The sequence below is a fragment of the Salvelinus sp. IW2-2015 genome, linkage group LG4p (assembly GCF_002910315.2).
Source record: "Salvelinus sp. IW2-2015 linkage group LG4p, ASM291031v2, whole genome shotgun sequence".
Classification (NCBI taxonomy): domain Eukaryota; kingdom Metazoa; phylum Chordata; class Actinopteri; order Salmoniformes; family Salmonidae; genus Salvelinus; species Salvelinus sp. IW2-2015.
This window is the reverse complement of record NC_036841.1, coordinates 9,627,898-9,645,140: the sequence shown is the minus strand read 5'-3', so window position 1 is coordinate 9,645,140 and position 17,243 is coordinate 9,627,898. Positions and strand designations below refer to the sequence as shown.

General features: G+C 43.7%; 1 protein-coding gene across 4 annotated transcripts in view; it reads right to left on the bottom strand.

Moving 5' to 3' along the window:
• The window catches only part of LOC111960382 (serine/threonine-protein kinase SIK3 homolog), a 39,111-nt gene extending 21,868 nt beyond the window's left edge, over positions 1-17,243 (bottom strand). For 3 of the 4 annotated variants that reach the window (XM_023982358.2, XM_023982374.2, XM_023982383.2), the window contains exon 1: positions 16,905-17,237. In XM_023982358.2, the coding sequence (XP_023838126.1) occupies positions 16,905-17,195 (291 nt within the window). In that variant the 5' untranslated portion in view covers positions 17,196-17,237. Of the gene's footprint in view, positions 1-16,904 lie in introns of all 4 variants that reach the window. The other variant, XM_023982364.2, reaches the window with a different exon arrangement.

The window sequence follows — 17,243 nt, the reverse complement described above, 5'->3', positions numbered from 1 at the left end:
TGGATAGAGATTCAATCCAAAGTTAAGATCTAGAATTGCTTCCTATTTCGCAACCAAAGCACCTTCACATCGATGCTGCAAACAGTATCCCTTGTACAAACGACCATTCGCTAACCGATCCTCGACTTCGCGATGTCATTTACAAAATAGCCTCCAATACCCGTACTCAATAAATTGGATGCAGCCTATCACAGTGCCATCCAGTTTTGTCACCAAAAGCCCCATATACTCACCCACCACTGCACCTGTACGCTCTTCGTTGGCTGCCTCGCTTCATACTCGTCGCCAAACCCACTGGCTCCAGGTCATCTACAGACCCTGCTAGGTAAAGTCCCCCTTATCTCAGCTCGCTGGTCACCATAGCAGCACCCATTCTGTAGCAGCTCTCAGGAGGTATATCTTCTCGTCGGTACCCCCAAAACACAATTCTTCTCTTTGTGGTGCCTCTCCTTCCATTCTTGCTGCCAATGACTGGAATGACTACAAAAATCTCTGAAAGCTGGAAACACTTATCTCCCTCACTAGCTTTAAAGCACCAGCTGTCAGAGCAGCTCACAGATTACTGCACCTGTTACATAGCCCATCTATAATTTAGCCCAAACAACTACCTCTCCTCCTACTGTATTTATTTATTTATTTTGCTCCTTTGCACCCCATTATTTATATTTCTACTTTGCACATTCTTCCACTGCAAATCTACCATTCCAGTGTTTTACTTTGCTATATTGTATTTATTGGCCACCATGGCCTTTTTTGCTTTACCCCCTTATCTCACCTCACTTGCTCACATTGTATATAGACTTATTTTTCTACTGTAATTATTGACTGTATTAGGCATCCTCTACTGACGGGATGAGATCAATATCCTTCCAGGATACCCCGGCCAGGTCGATTAGAAAGGCCTGCTCGCTGAAGTGTTTCAGGGAGCGTTTGACAGTGATGAGTGGAGTTCGTTTGACCGCTGACCCATTACGGATGCAGGCAATGAGGCAGTGATCGCTGAGATCGTGGTTGAAAACAGCAGAGGTGTATTTAGAGGGCAAGTTGGTTAGGATGATATCTATGAGGGTGCCCGGGGTGTCAAACTCAATTCCTTGAGGGCTACAGCGCCTTCAGAAAGTATTCACACCCCTTGACCTTTTCCACATTTTGTTTTGTTACAGCCCGAATTTAAATGTAATTAAATACCCCACAATGTGGAATTATGTTTTTCAAAATMAATAAAAAATGAAATGTCTTGAGTCAATAAGTATTCCACCACTTTGTTCTGGCAAGCCTGAATAAGTTCAGGAATAATAGTGTCATTATCAATGCACATAATAAGTTGCATGGACTCACTCTTTGTGCAACATGATTTTTTAATGACTACCTCKTCTCTGTAACCCACACATACAGATAACTGTAAGGTCCCTCAGTCGAGCAGTGCATTTCAAACACAGATTCAACCACAAAGACCAGAGAGGTTTTCCAATGCCTCACAAAGAATGGCACCTAATTGGTAGATGGGTATTTTATTTTTTATTTTTTTTAGCAGATATTGAATATCCCTTTGAGCATGGTGAAGTTATTAATTACACTTTCGATGTTGTACCAATACACCCAGTTACCACAAAGATACAGGCATCCTTCCCAACTCAGTTGCCGGAGAGGATTTCAGGGATTTCACCATGAGGTCAATYGTGACTTTCAAACAGTTTGAGTTTAATGGCTGTGATAGGAGAAAACTGAGGCGGATCAACAACATTGTAGTTAGTCCACAATACTAACCTAATTGACAGAGTGAACAGAAGGAAGCCTGTACAGAATAACAAATATTCTGGCACTACAATCCATCTGTCCGCATATTTCAAGCCCTGGCATATGAGGGTGCATTAGGGCGATTCYTTTCTCATCAATAATCTTGAAAAAAATGTATACCTAACTGGAAATCAACCAATTCCCCATCGTTAACACAATGGAAAGGTCAAATGCATTATTATCTAAATGTTGAAAGTGCGTGTGGGCGACAGAGAGGAACAACATGGTGCAGTTTGAGGCCATGTGGGGGAGAGTGCAGGGTTGATGTTGTGGATGTTTGTGTGCATCTGTATGTTGTCGTTTGTATGTTTAGTATTGTTAAAAAGTTTTAAAAAACACACACACAAAGTAATACTGAAAAAAAACATTTCACAGCAATTACATTTTTGGCCTGAATACACCGCATGATGATTGGGGCAAATCCAACACAACACATTACTGAGTACCACTCTCCATATTTTCAAGCATAGTGGTGGCTGCATGCTTAAACATCCTTGTGAGCTGGCTTCACATTCTGGGAATAGTGGTAATATCTGAAGCTACTCTTCCCCCTCTCTGTTCTTGGCCGAGATAATAGAAAGGTGGCCATCTGAGAGCAAGCTGCGGGCCCATTTCCGGCTAGCGGACAGGAAAAGGAAGAGCCAGGCACACGGTGTTCTAGCACCCCTCCACCCCACTGTGGGTACGAGGCCCAGCATCTGGAGCAGGGACACACTTGAAAAACACACACACAATACACACAGAATGAACACCACACACTACACACAGAATTGACCAACACCGCACACACACAAAACGAACACCCACACATGAGGAATGACCACACACTAACACACACAACTACACACACAGAATAACCACCAACTACACACCAACAGTGAACACCACCACAGAAATGACCACCACACCTACAATACACGAAGAACACCAACACACTAAACACAGAATGACCACACACACACTACACAGAATGACCACACACCATACAGAATGACCACCCAACACACACACACACAACCAGAATCACAGCCACACACACACACACACACACACACACACAGAATGACACCACAAAACCACAGACATGGACCACCACACACACACACACACACACACACACACACACACACACACACAGAATGAACACCACACACACAAACTGGTATTACACAGTAAAAACAGAAAGGCCCAAATGAGGGGGAAAGGTCATGAGGCATTGAGTTCACACTCCCGGTCTCACGCCACAAACCCAAATGCTTTGGGAACATCAAGTCCCTCTCCATGCAAATGGACTCAAAATAAGGAAATCGGTCCGAAATCAAAACTGGAAGAGAGAGCTATGCTGGCCTATAAAAGCTGGCGCCTGCAGGATGTTTGAGAGAACATCATTTGGCAAGCCTGATAAACTGAGCAGAAATAGAGGAGTTTGGACARACTATCATAATGACTAGCACAACTCATTTCCTCACACACTTAATTCAACAGCCAGTTGTAGTTGGAACTACTGGCTGGGTCTTGCCATGTACAGTTATAGTTACAGTAATCTACTTGGAGGGGTGACGTGTCTGGCCTGCATTACTTTGGAATTTTCCATTGAAAGATATGGATATAGAAGAGAGCCAGTTAAGCTGAAGTGTCACATAGCCCCCGCGATCACAAGACTGTTGACCTAACCATTGCACCGCGCCACTGCTGAGACTTAGCAACCAGGAACAAAATGAACAGGAGAGAGAAATAGGCCTACAACACAGCCAGATTATTTGGGGCAAGGCACTCTAAACAACACGACTGTGCTGCTGACAATTACACCAACGGAATGCGGACAAGAGGAATTTTCAAGTTTCATATACAAATGACGACTGTCATCATGAAATTCCTTTCATGCTTTATATAACAGCGGATGACCATGGAGAGCTCAGCGAGTCGAATATGAAAAACAAAAACGTAAATCTGGATATCGAAGACGGAATACAAATGATGTATAAAAAGTTACAATAGAACAAGGAGGTTAACACAAACTAAATGAAACAGACTGGTTTTGTGGATTTAGCCTTGCCTATAATAATATCATGTGGGATACACGTCACATATCAGTTTGCAAACAATGTAAAGAAATATACACTACCGTTCAAAAGTTCTGGGTTTTTCCAGGAAAACTTACATGAAATGAGTTGCAAAATGAATAGGAAATATTGTGAAGACGTTGTTGACAAGGTTATAAATATTAATTTTTAATTTAAATAATAATTGTGTTTTTCAAACTTTGCTTTCGTCAAAGAATCCTCCATTTGCAGCAATTACAGCCTTGCAGACCTTTGGCATTCTAGTTGTCAATTTGTTGAGGTAATCTGAAGAGATGTCACCCCATGCTTCCTGAAGCACCTCCCACCAGTTGGATTGGCTTGATGGGCACTTCTTATGTACCATACGGTCAAGCTGCTCCCACAACAGARCAATAGGCTTGAGATCCGGTGACTGTGCTGGCCACTCCATTATAGACAGCATACCAGCTGACTGCTTCTTCCCTAAATAGTTCTTGCATAGTTTGGAGCTGTGCTTTGGGTCATTGTCCTGTTGTAGGAGGAAATTGGCTCCAATTAAGCGCCATCCACAGGGTATGGCATGGCGTTGCAAATAGAGTGATAGCCTTACTTTTTCAAGATCCTTTTTACCCTGTACAAATATCTCACTTTACCACCACCAAGCACCCCAGACCATCACATTGCCTCCACCATGCTTGACAGATGGTCAAGCACTCCTCCAGCATCTTTTTCATTTTTTCTGAGTCTCACGACTGTTCTTCTTTGTGATCCGAACCCCTCAAACTTAGATTTGTCTGTCCATAAGTTTTTTTCCAATCTTCCTCTGTCCAGTGTCTGTGTTCTTTTGCCCATGTTAATCTTTTCTTTTTATTGGCCAGTCTGAGATATGGCTTTTTCTTTTCAACTCTGCCTAGAAGGCCAGCATCCTGGAGTCGCCTCTTCACTGTTGGCGTTGAGACTGCTGTTTTCGGGTACTATTTAAATGAAGCTGCCAGTTGAGGACTTGTGAAGGCGTCTATTTCTCAAACTAGACACACTAATGTACTTGTCCTCTTTGCTCAGTTGTGCACCGGGGACTCCCACTCCTCATTCTATTCTGGTTAGGCCAGTTTGCGCTGTTCTGTGAAGGGATTAGTACACAGCGTTGTATGAGATCTTCAGTTTCTTGGCAATTTCTCGGCATGGAATAGCCTTAATTTCTCTGAACAAGAATAGACTGACGAGTTTCAGAAGAAAAGTCTTTGTTTCTGGCCATTTTGAGCCTGTAATCGAACCCACAAATGCTGGATGCTCCAGATACTCAACTAGTCTGAAGAAGGCAAGTTATATTGCTTCTTTAATTAGCACAACAGTTTTCAGCTATGCTAACAATTGCAAAAMGGTTTTCTAATGATCAATTAGCCTTTTAAAATGACAAACTTGGATTAGGTAACACAACGTGCCATTGGAACACAGGAGTGATGGTTGCTGATAATGGGCCTCTGTACGCCTACGTAGATATTCCATTAAAAATCAGCGGTTTCCAGCTACAATAGTGATTTACAACATTAACAATGTCTACACTGTATTTCTGATCAATTTGATGTTATTTTAATGGACAAAAACAAGGAAATTTCTAAGTGAGCCCAAACTTTTGAACGGTTGTGTATATATAATTGAGTTAATAAAGCCGCATGCAAACAGGCAGCTCCAAAATGCAGGCGTTTCAGCCTAGCTCAGTGCTTTCTGTGGTGGTGGGGCAGGCCAGCTGAAAATAGGAGCATTGCACCGTGATTGGCTCAACATTGCACCGTGATTGGCTCAACATTGCACCGTGATTGGCTCAACATTGCACCGTGATTGGCTCAGTGTTCTGTCACTCATGTGGACACTACGTCACCCGCCTTTAGTAAGGGTAGACATCAAGAATTTGAGCCCTTTGGGTTCTGCTATAGACTTAGATTATTAGTGCCCATCCAAGAAGGCTCAAGGTCATTGGCCACAGATAAAATGACATCAAATCACATTATATCTACAGTAGCTTTGATTGGACTGATCATGTCAACATCTAACTTTCAAAGTCTTAGCTAGCAGTCATCAAGTCGACAATCTACTGGCAAATCCTTTTTAATCCTTGTCAAATTAAAAGAAATAACGAGGAGAAATTATAGATAAAACATATCGGTGCTCATCTGCCATAAAGATTACCCAACAAGTTGGAAATCGCAAGTTCAACAATCAGTCGTTTGGAATGCAAGTGTTGCAAAGAAACCACTAACATTAGCCTGCTATTCAATGGAATGGCTGTGATTTTCTTTTCCAAGAGTTCCCACCAAAAATTCAGAGAATGCCAGACTTTGATGAAAGTTTGATGACAAAATTTGCCCACAAAGGACCGCTGTGCCACCTTCACAAGGTGAGTCCAAAAATGTATTGTATGCTGCTGCATAAATAATGTAATATGCAAGGGAGAAATGTATACTGTTGCTAAGAAAGTAATACTAAGTGTATGTTGTGTAGGAAGCCGTTAGTAGCCCATGTGCCTCACCCTAATAATTTGGTCTATTTTCACCAACGCGGCTTGTTTGGCTACTGTTTTGTACAGCTTTGACAGTGCTACTGATAGGTGGTAGAGGTRGACCGATTATGATTTTTCAACGCCGATACCAATTATTGGAGGACCAAAAAAGGCCGATGCGCGATGAGACAAGGATATCCCTACCGGCCAAACCCTCGCTAACCCGGACGACGCTGGACCAATTGTGCGTCGCCCCATGGACCTCCCGGTTGCGGCCGGCTGCGACAGAGCCTGGGCTTGAACCCAGAGTCTCTGGTGGCACAGTGCCTTAGACCACTGCGCCACCCGGGAGGCACCCTGGTGGTTCCTTTAAACATGAGTCTTCAATATTCCCAGGTAAGAAGTTTTAGGTTGTAGTTATTATTGGAATTATAGGACGATTTATCTCTATACCATTTGTATTTCATATACCTTTGACTATTGGATGTTCTTATAGGCACTTTAGTATTGCCAGTGTAACAGTATAGCTTTTGCCCCTCTCCTCGCTCGAACTAGGAACACATCGAAAACAGCCACCCTCGAAGCATCATTATCCATTGCTCCACAAATTCCGCGGCCCTTGCACAGCAAGGGGAACAACTACTTCAAGGTCTCAGAGCGAGTGCCGTCACCGATTGAAACGCTATTAGCGCGCACCCCGCTAACTAGCTAGCCATTTCACATCGGTTACACCAGCCTAATCTCAGGAGTTGATAGGCTTGAAGTCATAAACAGCTCAATGCTTGAAGCACACGAAAGTGCTGTTTGAATGAATGCTTACGAGCCTGCTGCTGCCTACCACCGCTCAGTCAGACTGCTCCATCAAATCATAGACTTAATTKTAACATAATAACACACAGAAATACGAGCCTTAGGTCATTAATATGGTCAAATCCGGGAAACTATCATTTTGAAAACAAAACGTTTATTCTTTCAGTGAAATACGGAACCGTTCCGTATTTTATCTAACGGATGGCAACCCTAAGTCTAAATATTGCTGTTACATTGTACAACCTTCAATGTTGTCATAATTKTGTACAATTCTGGCAAATTAATTACGGTCTTTGTTAGGAATAAATGGTCTTCACACAYTTCGCCAAGGCATCCCTTGGCGACCCAAACTGCTGCATATACCCTGACTGTTTGCACGGAACGCAAGAGAAGTGACAATTTCCCTAGTTAAAAGAAAGTCATGTTAGCAGGCAATATTAACTAAATATGCAGGTTTCAAAATATATAATTGCGTATTGATTTTAAAGAAATGCAATGATGTTTATGGGTAGGTACACATTGGTGCAACGAGTGCTTTTTTCGTGAATGCGCTTGTTAAATCATCACCCGTTTGGAGAAGTAGGCTGTGATTTGATGAGAAATTAACAGGCACCGCATCGATTATATGCAACGCAGGACACGCTAGATCAACCATGTGTAGTTAACTAGTGATTATGTTAAGGTTGATTGTTTTTTATAAAGATAAGTTTAATGCTAGCAGAAATATCCGGGGCAGAAATATCAGCCCACAGAGAGAAGCATGAGCTTGAACTTCACTCAACTTTCTAGAGCAGTGGTCACCAACCGGTCGATCGTGTACATTTCCATAAAAAATCCAACAATAAAGACTTGTGTTCCTATTTGTTTTATTKGTCTCTGGCAGATGACGGTAGGTGCATCCGATTCAGCTGCCCTGTGTGCCGGGCAGGCGAACTGTTGTGTGCCGGGCAGGCGAACAAGAAATCCCGCTATGCCCTCAGACAAATCATCAAACAAGCAAAGCATCAAAACAGGATTTCAATTGAATCCAACTACACCGGCTCTGGCGGTCGTCAGATGTGGCAGGGCTTAAACTATTACGGACTACAAAGGGAAACCCAGACAAGAGCTGCCCAGTGACGCGAGCCTACCAGGAGCTAAACGCTTTTAATGTTTGCTTTGAGGCAAGCAACACTGAAGCATGCATGAGAGCACCAGCTGTTCCGGACGACTGAGACGACAGTCTCGGTCGCCGATGTGAGCACGACCTTTAAACAGGTCAACATTCACAAAGCCGCGGGGCCAGACGGATTACCAGMACGTTTTCWCAAAGCATGGTTCATATTAACAGCATCCTCCCGGATACCCTAGACCCACTCCAATTCGCATATTGCCCCAACAGATCCACAGATGACGAAATCTCAATTGCAAAAGGAACACCTACGTGAGAATGCTGTTCATTGACTACAGCTCAGCGTTCAACACCATAGTGCCCACAAAGCTCATAACTAAGCTAAGGACGCTGGGACTAAACATCTCCCTCTGCAACTGGATCCTGGACTTCCTGACGGGCCGGTTCCAGGTGGTAAGGATAGGCAATAACATTGGGGCACACTGGGGCCCCTCAGGGGTGTGTGTTTAGTCCCCTCCTGTACTCCCTGTTCACCCACGACTGCGTGGGCAAACACGACTCCAACACCATCATTAAGTTTGCTGACTACACAACAGTGTTGGGCCTCATCACCAACAACGAGACAGCTTATAGGGAGGAGGTCAGAGACCTGGCAGTATGGTGCCAACCTCTCCCTCAATGTGAGCAAGACAAAGGAGCTGATCGTGGACTACAGGAAAAGGAGGGCCGAACAGGCCCCCATTAACATCGAAGTGGCTGTAGTGGAGCGGGTCGAGAGTTAAGTTCCTTGGTGTCCACATCACCAACAAACTATCATGGTCCAAACACACCAAGACAGTCGTGAAGAGGGCACAAAAACACATTTTACTCCTCAGAAGACTGAAAAGATTTGGCATTAGTCCCCAGATCCTCAAAAAGTTCTACAGTTGCACCAGAGATCATCCTGACCGGTTGCATCACCGCCTAGTATGGCAACTGCTCGGCATCTGACCATAAGGCGCTACAGAGGGTAGTGCGTACGGCCCAGTACATCACTGGGGCCAAGCTTCCTGCCATCAAGGACCTATATAGGAGGCAGTGTCAAAGGAAAGCCCAAAAAATGTCAAAGACTCCAATCATAGACTGTTCTCTCTGCTACCGCACGGCAAGCGGTATCGGAGAGCTAAGTCTAGATCCAAAAGGCTCCTTAACAGCTTCTACCACCAAGCCATAAGACTGCTGAACAATTAATCAAATGGCCACCGGACTATTTACATTGACTGACCCCCACCCCCGCTGTTTATTATCTATGCATAGTCACTTCAACCCCCCAATGTGTACAAATTACCTCGACTAACCTGTCCCCTTGCACATTGACTCGGTACCGGTACCCCCTGTACATAGCCTTGTTATAGTTATTTTGTGTTTTAATACATTTTAGATTAAGGCTGGAACGTAACAAAATGTGGAAAAGGTCAAAGGGTCTGAATAAATACAATTCTATTGCATTGACACGGACTACTCAGCCCGTACTGTACACAGATCTGTGCGGCATAAACAATCAGAGCTGCAGTAGGCCTATATGCAAATAGACCCATGCCATATATGGATCTGTGCCATTTACTTTGAACTGGACTGTGCTTACAGCATGAGCGGTTGAGTAGATGCGCTTGTTTTGAGATGAAAGCGAGAGCAGCATGTAGCCACGTGTGCACATTTTSTTTATATCCTTTGCTAGTTTCTCTTTAATAATGGTATGGGAATAATAATGCCTTTTATTTTGTAAAGTGGATTCTTGCATCAAACAGCAACATTTTCAGTCACCTCCTTGTCTGAAGGACAAGCGGATAAACAGGTTAATGTTAAGCCCTGCATGTTTTTTTAACCAAAGTCCCATGGAATGTAGGCCTATATTGAACACCACACATTGGCTGCAACTGTAGGCTGAATGATAGCTGTTCTATTTCTATGTTAAAATGTTATGGGATTAATTTTCTCCATTGTTTTTGATGGTAGGCCTACGTTATGATCAAATAGCCACAGTCACCAACATGGCCACTGTTAAAACTAACTTAAAGCAAGTACAGCCTCAGTGTTCACAGAAAATGCACGCTGGAAGTTGCACAGAATTTTCAATGTTTCAAGTTTGCGCTCAGCAGACTAGAAATTGTCTCAGTGCTGAAAGAAATGTGAAGGAACATTGGCTAACAGGTGAGAGCGTTTTAAAAGACAGTCATGAAGATACCATKTCAGCTGTCTGCAATGAGAACAGTCAAAGTTATTTCATCTTTACTGCAGTCAGTCAGTCAGTGAGGCCCAAAGCCGCATGACTCAGGAGCAATGCTAACCGACAGAGACCAGCGCTGTGTCCTCATCTGAGAGGAGACCAAGACTCCCCCTCCCCCTACACACAAACATTTATTTATTTAACTAGGCAAGTCAGTTAAGAACAAATTCTTATTTACAATGACGGCCTACACCGGCTAAACCCGGACGACGCTGGGCCAATTGTGCGCCGGCTTATGGGACTCCCAATCACGYCCGGTTGTGATACAGCCTGGATATATACACAGAAACACACAGAGACACTCAAAACACACACTCATACAAACATAGCCTACACACACACAGAAACACACTGTGCATCTTAACATATGACAGTCAGGATGAGTGGGATTGTGGACAGGGTTGGTTTGGGTACACAGAGTGCTACCAAGCGTGTGCATGCGAGTGACCGTGTTGCATGCCTTGTATTCTGCTGTTTGAGAGCAAGAGATGATCAGTTTGACATTGTTCTAGTATGGGGGGGAAAAGTATAATCTTTGTCAATACTGACATCAAAAACATTCACATTTCCGGCTAAAGGTCAGTTGAAATGGCGTTATCACAACCACTTAACAAGAACTGGTTAAGCTATAAAGCGGTTATAATAACTTTATTATTTCGATCAGCTTTTCCCGCTGGCTTCCCTGTTGTAGAGGGTTGCCCTTCTATTCAGGTGTGCCATAAGCATCACATGATCACACAAATAAGCCTGCATCGTTTATTCAACCCATGTTGTTAGTTTCCTTTGCTTGATCCTTTCAGKGGCAACACTACGCAGCGCTGCGTGCAGGAGGTCCTCACCCCTGCTGCTCAACGTTCTGTCATCATCATGGAGACTGGGTCACCACACAGGGTGAAAGTTCAATTCATCTCCAGACTCGGTGCAAGGTTACCAGTAACAAGAGACTCAGACTTTAACCTGGGGGGAAAACCAGTATGGTGGCGGCTGTGGCCTCGTCGTATCAACACGTGCTAGCTACCAACAAACGGTCACCCCGCCCTTCAACCACACAGCGGAGCCGAAGGCTTTGCACACTCCTCCAGGGAGAGAAAGACTGTTCTGTGTGTGCGTGGGTGTCACGCATGTGGGTGACTCAGCTCATAAGGTCCAAGTTCAGATATTCCTGCATGCGTCTGAAATATGCCGAAAAAGTTTGTGATATATTGTAAACCTAAACATAAAATGTGCTATATGCACACAAACATCTGCCACAATGTATGTGTTCCAAAGTAACAGCCTACTCATGTGCATGCGCAACAGGAGTGCATGTGCTATTTTAACCATGAATAGTTCTCATTCATCAACGAGGCAGCCAGTACCCTAAATGGACAATGGGGAAAATCAAGAACACAACTCAGTCTTTCTAAAAAATCAAAGCAAACGAGCAAAACCGATAAGTAAAGAGGCGTAAAACACTAACAGACACAACCCAGAGGATAATCAGGATCATAAAAATGGYTAGTTCCAGTTCTGGATGCTGATTGGCTGAGTCCGCGTCCCAGTTGTGGGTATAATCATGATAGCCTATTCACGATATAGCACAGTCTCTAGTTCCTTATTGCTTCAATGTCCACGGTCACATAGGCCAAAACCTTCATCTGATGAAACCACCCACTTAAACCTCCATCACATAATACGTGGCACCTCCATTTAAAATGAGAAGAGTTTTTCTGTAGACAGTGTTTGCATTGGATCTTGAGATCAGCCAATGAGTGTGGTACCCTCGTGGCAGCTGAGCTCCATACATGGAGAGGGGTCATGACGAGCATCAAGTCTCTGTTGTCCTCCATCTCTATGGATACCAACAAGATTCCAATGGAATTACCTTTCCCGGGGAGCGTGACGTCGATAGCACACTAACGTTAAGTGACTCTAACGTGTACGTCAACGTTGCCAACTGACTCGAGGGGGTGCGGGGGGGCTGACTGGACTGGCACATGCGGACAGGCGATGCCGTGGGCCTATTAGTCAAGAGGCTAAATATAGCTGATGAGACGGTGTTATACCGCATGGACCCAGACCATACATTCAGTAAGACCTGAATGTAGGTGAAAGTCACCATTAAGGGGACTCCTACTAGGAACCATTCTTTGGTAAAAAGGGGGTAAGTTTGGACAATGGTATGAACTCTGTGACTATCAAAAATGAAAAACCGAATGTTTAATTAAATAGCTGAAGGAATAGTCTACTGCAGGGGTACTCAAGGACTATTTGAGAACGTCCAGTCATACAAATTTCCTAGGTGGCAAAGATCGGGATGATTATTGTCAATTATCGGCGTAATAACAAACCCACACCTTGCAACCCCAAACTGTTCACAGCCCATTTTATGGCAGAAAGAAAATTGTGCAGTTTTAAAGCCAATTTCCCGCAATTCTACACATTTTGTGTGGGTCGGGGATTTTTGCTGATTTAAGCTAATTTCCTGCAATTCCACACATTTTCCCATGTCTTATGTGTGTTTATATGATACCAGGGGTCGAAGGCCGACCTATTTCTATTTACTTTGACCCTGTTCTGGGTCCGGGTTGCCAGTTGAGTATGCCTGGTCTACTGTATACGTGTGATAATGTTTTTTCACTATAATCTAGCTAGCCTACTACCAAAGAGCCTACTCAGATATGAAGTCATATAGCTACAAACTATAAATAAGTAGTATGAAATTGCCTGTCAGAAACTACTGGATTTGGATTTTAAAAATGACGAATTAGACCTAGGCCAGATTCTACTAGGGCTAATACTGAACGCACACCAACAAGAACATGAGAGGATTGACGTACAGATTCTCTCTGTGCATAACCCAATAACTATGGGGCATGAAGGTAGGTCAGGCAGCAACACCACAATTGGTCAAGCAGCAACACCATTATTCATACAAATTAAATCACAGCGTGACACGTGCGTTAGGCCCGTTATCTAACGTTGCCTGGACATTGCGGCTACTGCTCCTCCTCCTCAATGCAAATCTAAACTGAGGAGGAGGCAGTAGGGGAGGAAGTCTGGATAGAGACAGTGTAACGTGAGGAGACAGTGCGATGCACCGCAGACAAGCCATAGCACGCTGTCATCTTTAACCATACCTGTCTGACTGTAGTGGAGCCAAAAGGTGGTGCCAAGTCTTCTGATAAGGAGGCTGGGGGGGGGGGAGCTAGGCAGTTGGCAGACATATTTAGGTTTATAAACACTTTTTTTTATTCAGGGGTGTGTGTGTGTTTTGTTGTTGACCTCGTCCCGAGCGTGTCAGGTCTGGCCTAGCGGCTCTTGGAGTGTCCCTCTTCCAGAGCTGTGACGCCTGGCTTAGTCTAACACCCCGGCTCCACAATCCCCTTCTCCCTGGCTTAGTCTAACACCCCGGCTCCACAATCCCCTTCTCCCTGGCTTAGTCTAACACCCCGGCTCCACAATCCCCTTCTCCCTGGCTTAGTCTAACACCCCGGCTCCACAATCCCCTTCTCCCTGGCTGATGTTGCAGATAGAAGCACTGAGCTATAGCTCTGGTCTTTCACACCACTGATTAGGCATGACTAATACTGGCGGAGAAGACTAGTCCAAATATGCTGAAATGGCTCACTTCTACGTAGGCTAACTGACTGCTAGGGAGGGTGTCATGTCAATACATGTGAGCAATATTAATAGATAGGCTACTGTTTGAATTCAGTAGAAATTAGTTGATGTAGCCTGAAGAGGCAACTTTTTATGTTTATTATTCCATTATCATGCAATTGCTCTTGAATCAGGATAGTCAGCATCTATTTGGTTGCATAACATGCCCCTGTTAGGACTTTCAATTTCATAAACATGACCAGAAATATCAGCATTTGTAACCTTGAGTTGGTGAGAAGGCAGCACCAATGCACTGGTTTCATGTGCTTGCGCATCTATTTTCAAAAACATTAGCTAGTGCCATTTAAATTGTACAAAGAAACCAGGTGAACCTGAAGCATGTTGGCTGTCAAATGTCAAAAATATATCATCCTTCATAAGATGCAATGGGAGGGGTAAAAAACAGGGGACCAAAACATGTTTTGGGTGGTGGTACATTTAATGAAAAACCCAAAACAATAATATTTGGACCAGCTACTTCCTCCAAACATTACATGCAAACCACACTCGCCATGTTACATGCACGAGCGTCGCAAAATAAATGTACACATACATGTTACTCAATCATTTCACCCACACCATTCTTGCGCATCTGCGATGCCAAGTGCTAAAATGGAACTTGGCTATTTTTGAGATACTCCACAAGCTGCAAGTCCTCTCCTTATCGGATATGAGGAAAATACACCCACGTGGATGCTTGAAAGACAAACAAGGAGAGATGAATTAAAGATAACAAGGTTTCCCTTTAAATCTGTGGATTAATCGTTGTAGTAAAAAAACACCAGATTTTGTATGACTCCGGGTCAAAATTCTACAAAGAACCAGCTAAAAAGAAGACCATATGCATGTCAGGTAAAAAAACAACTCAATGTTCATCACCCAGGAAAAACTAGCTAGCTAGCTAAATCTCCACAAATGTTTCATGTGTGTTTCGACCTGCCCCCTGTGATTCAGTGTGGCATATTTAATTACACATTTATTAAATGAAAGAATTCAAATGTCAATCTCGCAATTACAATGCCCTTTGCCTCGAAAGGGTAATTTTCAAATTGCACTAATGCAATGCATTCTACCAAACCAGCAGAATGCAAAATATCATGGCCTGTGTGGAGTCCCCCTGTGCAAAAGTATCACTCAACAAAAAACTTGGCCTAACAATCGAGAGATTGTAGTTTTTAGTGGTCAGTGTTTTATCAATGAATCGTTATGTAACTTTAAGGCACTAATATGTGGTTCCCTACAAATACATTTTCACAAGTTCTGTAGATTAGTTTAAGCTGCTTAGGCTATAGCCTAATATGTTTTTGAACATGTTCCATGTCACCATGTGAGTTAATCTATCAGAACAGTCAGCCTCCCTCACACAACACACATAGAAGTTTTCTGTCTTATACACACTTTACAATCGTGATTCCCTTACAGGTAGCCTTCTGTTTATCCCTCTCCAATGACTCTGGCCTCAGTTCGATCCCATGAGCGTGTTGCAGCTCCACAGTCTTATTAGTAGGAGTTGTCACAGGTTTAGTGGCACTGGCACAAGTTTAAAAGCATGGCCAGAGTGGGTAGGCTATCATTTGCCCTGTTCTACTCCTTGGTCACCTAGGTCATTATTGAGAGTAAAAAATAAAACTGCTTCACAATAAGATCAATGGGAAAATAATAACTGAATGATAATTTGTGTAAAGGCAAAACGTGGATTAAAGAAAAAGTAGCCTACTGTTCATGCTAAGGTCTCTCAACAATAAGGATGAATGATATGTAGGTAAAAATTGGGACTACTATGATTGTTTTTTTGTTTCAATATTGAAACAAAAAGATCTGTAGTCTCCAGTGCCTATCTGCCAGCAATGCATCTGCCTACAGACGCCCACACTATGCAACAGCATACGCACACTCAAAGGGATATCAATAAGCTATGACATATCTGAGGCAGCCAATAGCCCCTGCCTATACCCAAATGAAAATGCCACATAACCTGGCACAAACTAAAATACCAGTTCTTGAATACACCCCCCTTATATTAAATGAATACACCATGAGAAAATGTTAAACATTCAAACTTTTTCAGTGACAAAATACATTGGTAGTCAACACATTTTTAGGGATGAGTTCTSGCCAGCCAGCAATACGTTAACAGCCTGTCAAACCAGCTTGTTTTTTCAGTTAGTTAACTAGTCAACGATTGCCAAAGGAACATTCACTTAAATCTAACAAATATATATACTTGCTTYCTAATGATACGTATAAACTACTGATGACATAGATTACACGATTCTTGTGATCCTACCTAGCTAATACATAATGCCAAAAATAGCTGGTCAGATAACTAACTGATTGGAAATCCCAAATAGAACAAATGTAACGTTAGTTAACTACCGCAGCCAAATAGCAAACGTTATGCTCGAAGTCCCCCTCTCCTCTTTCATCCCAGCGGTACCCTTCTCTCCGTCGACAAGTGACCCCCGCTGTCCTTGTTACATTACAACTGATTTTATCATGTGAAAAACMAATCGGAAAAACTACAAGGCGAATGGTTGCTTATGATGCCCCATGTTTACACCCCCGCACTGAGCACTGCGACCAAAAGCGGACTAGCCGTTGTAACGTTACTCGCTCCAAAGCCCGAAGGCCCAATCTTCAGCCTAGATGAGAGTGACAGCGATAACACAGTCAAATGAGTACAAATCGTTGACAACCTGTAATTYATCCCGTTCAAAAAGCCTTTATTAATCATCGTACCTTTGCTTTGGTGATGATGTGTGTTGCCAATTTAACAACAGCGAAATTCCCCTTGCCGATGGTCCGCTCGATTTCGTAGTAGCCCACTCGGGCTGGGGGGGGCCTGCTGGCCAAGGGATGGCCGGGGTTGGTGATGCACCCCGCAGCCGGGGTAGGTCGATTGGAGTGGCTGATCCCAGAGGATGGCTGTGCTCGGTTCTGGGCGCCCATGCCTGCGTGGGCCGGTCGGGTAGAGTGCGTAATCCCGGCCGCAGCGGACCCAGCTGCATCTCCGCTTGACACGGCCGCCATCTTCTCGCCTCTCTGCGGGAACAACAACCAGCCTTGCGCAGCGCGCAT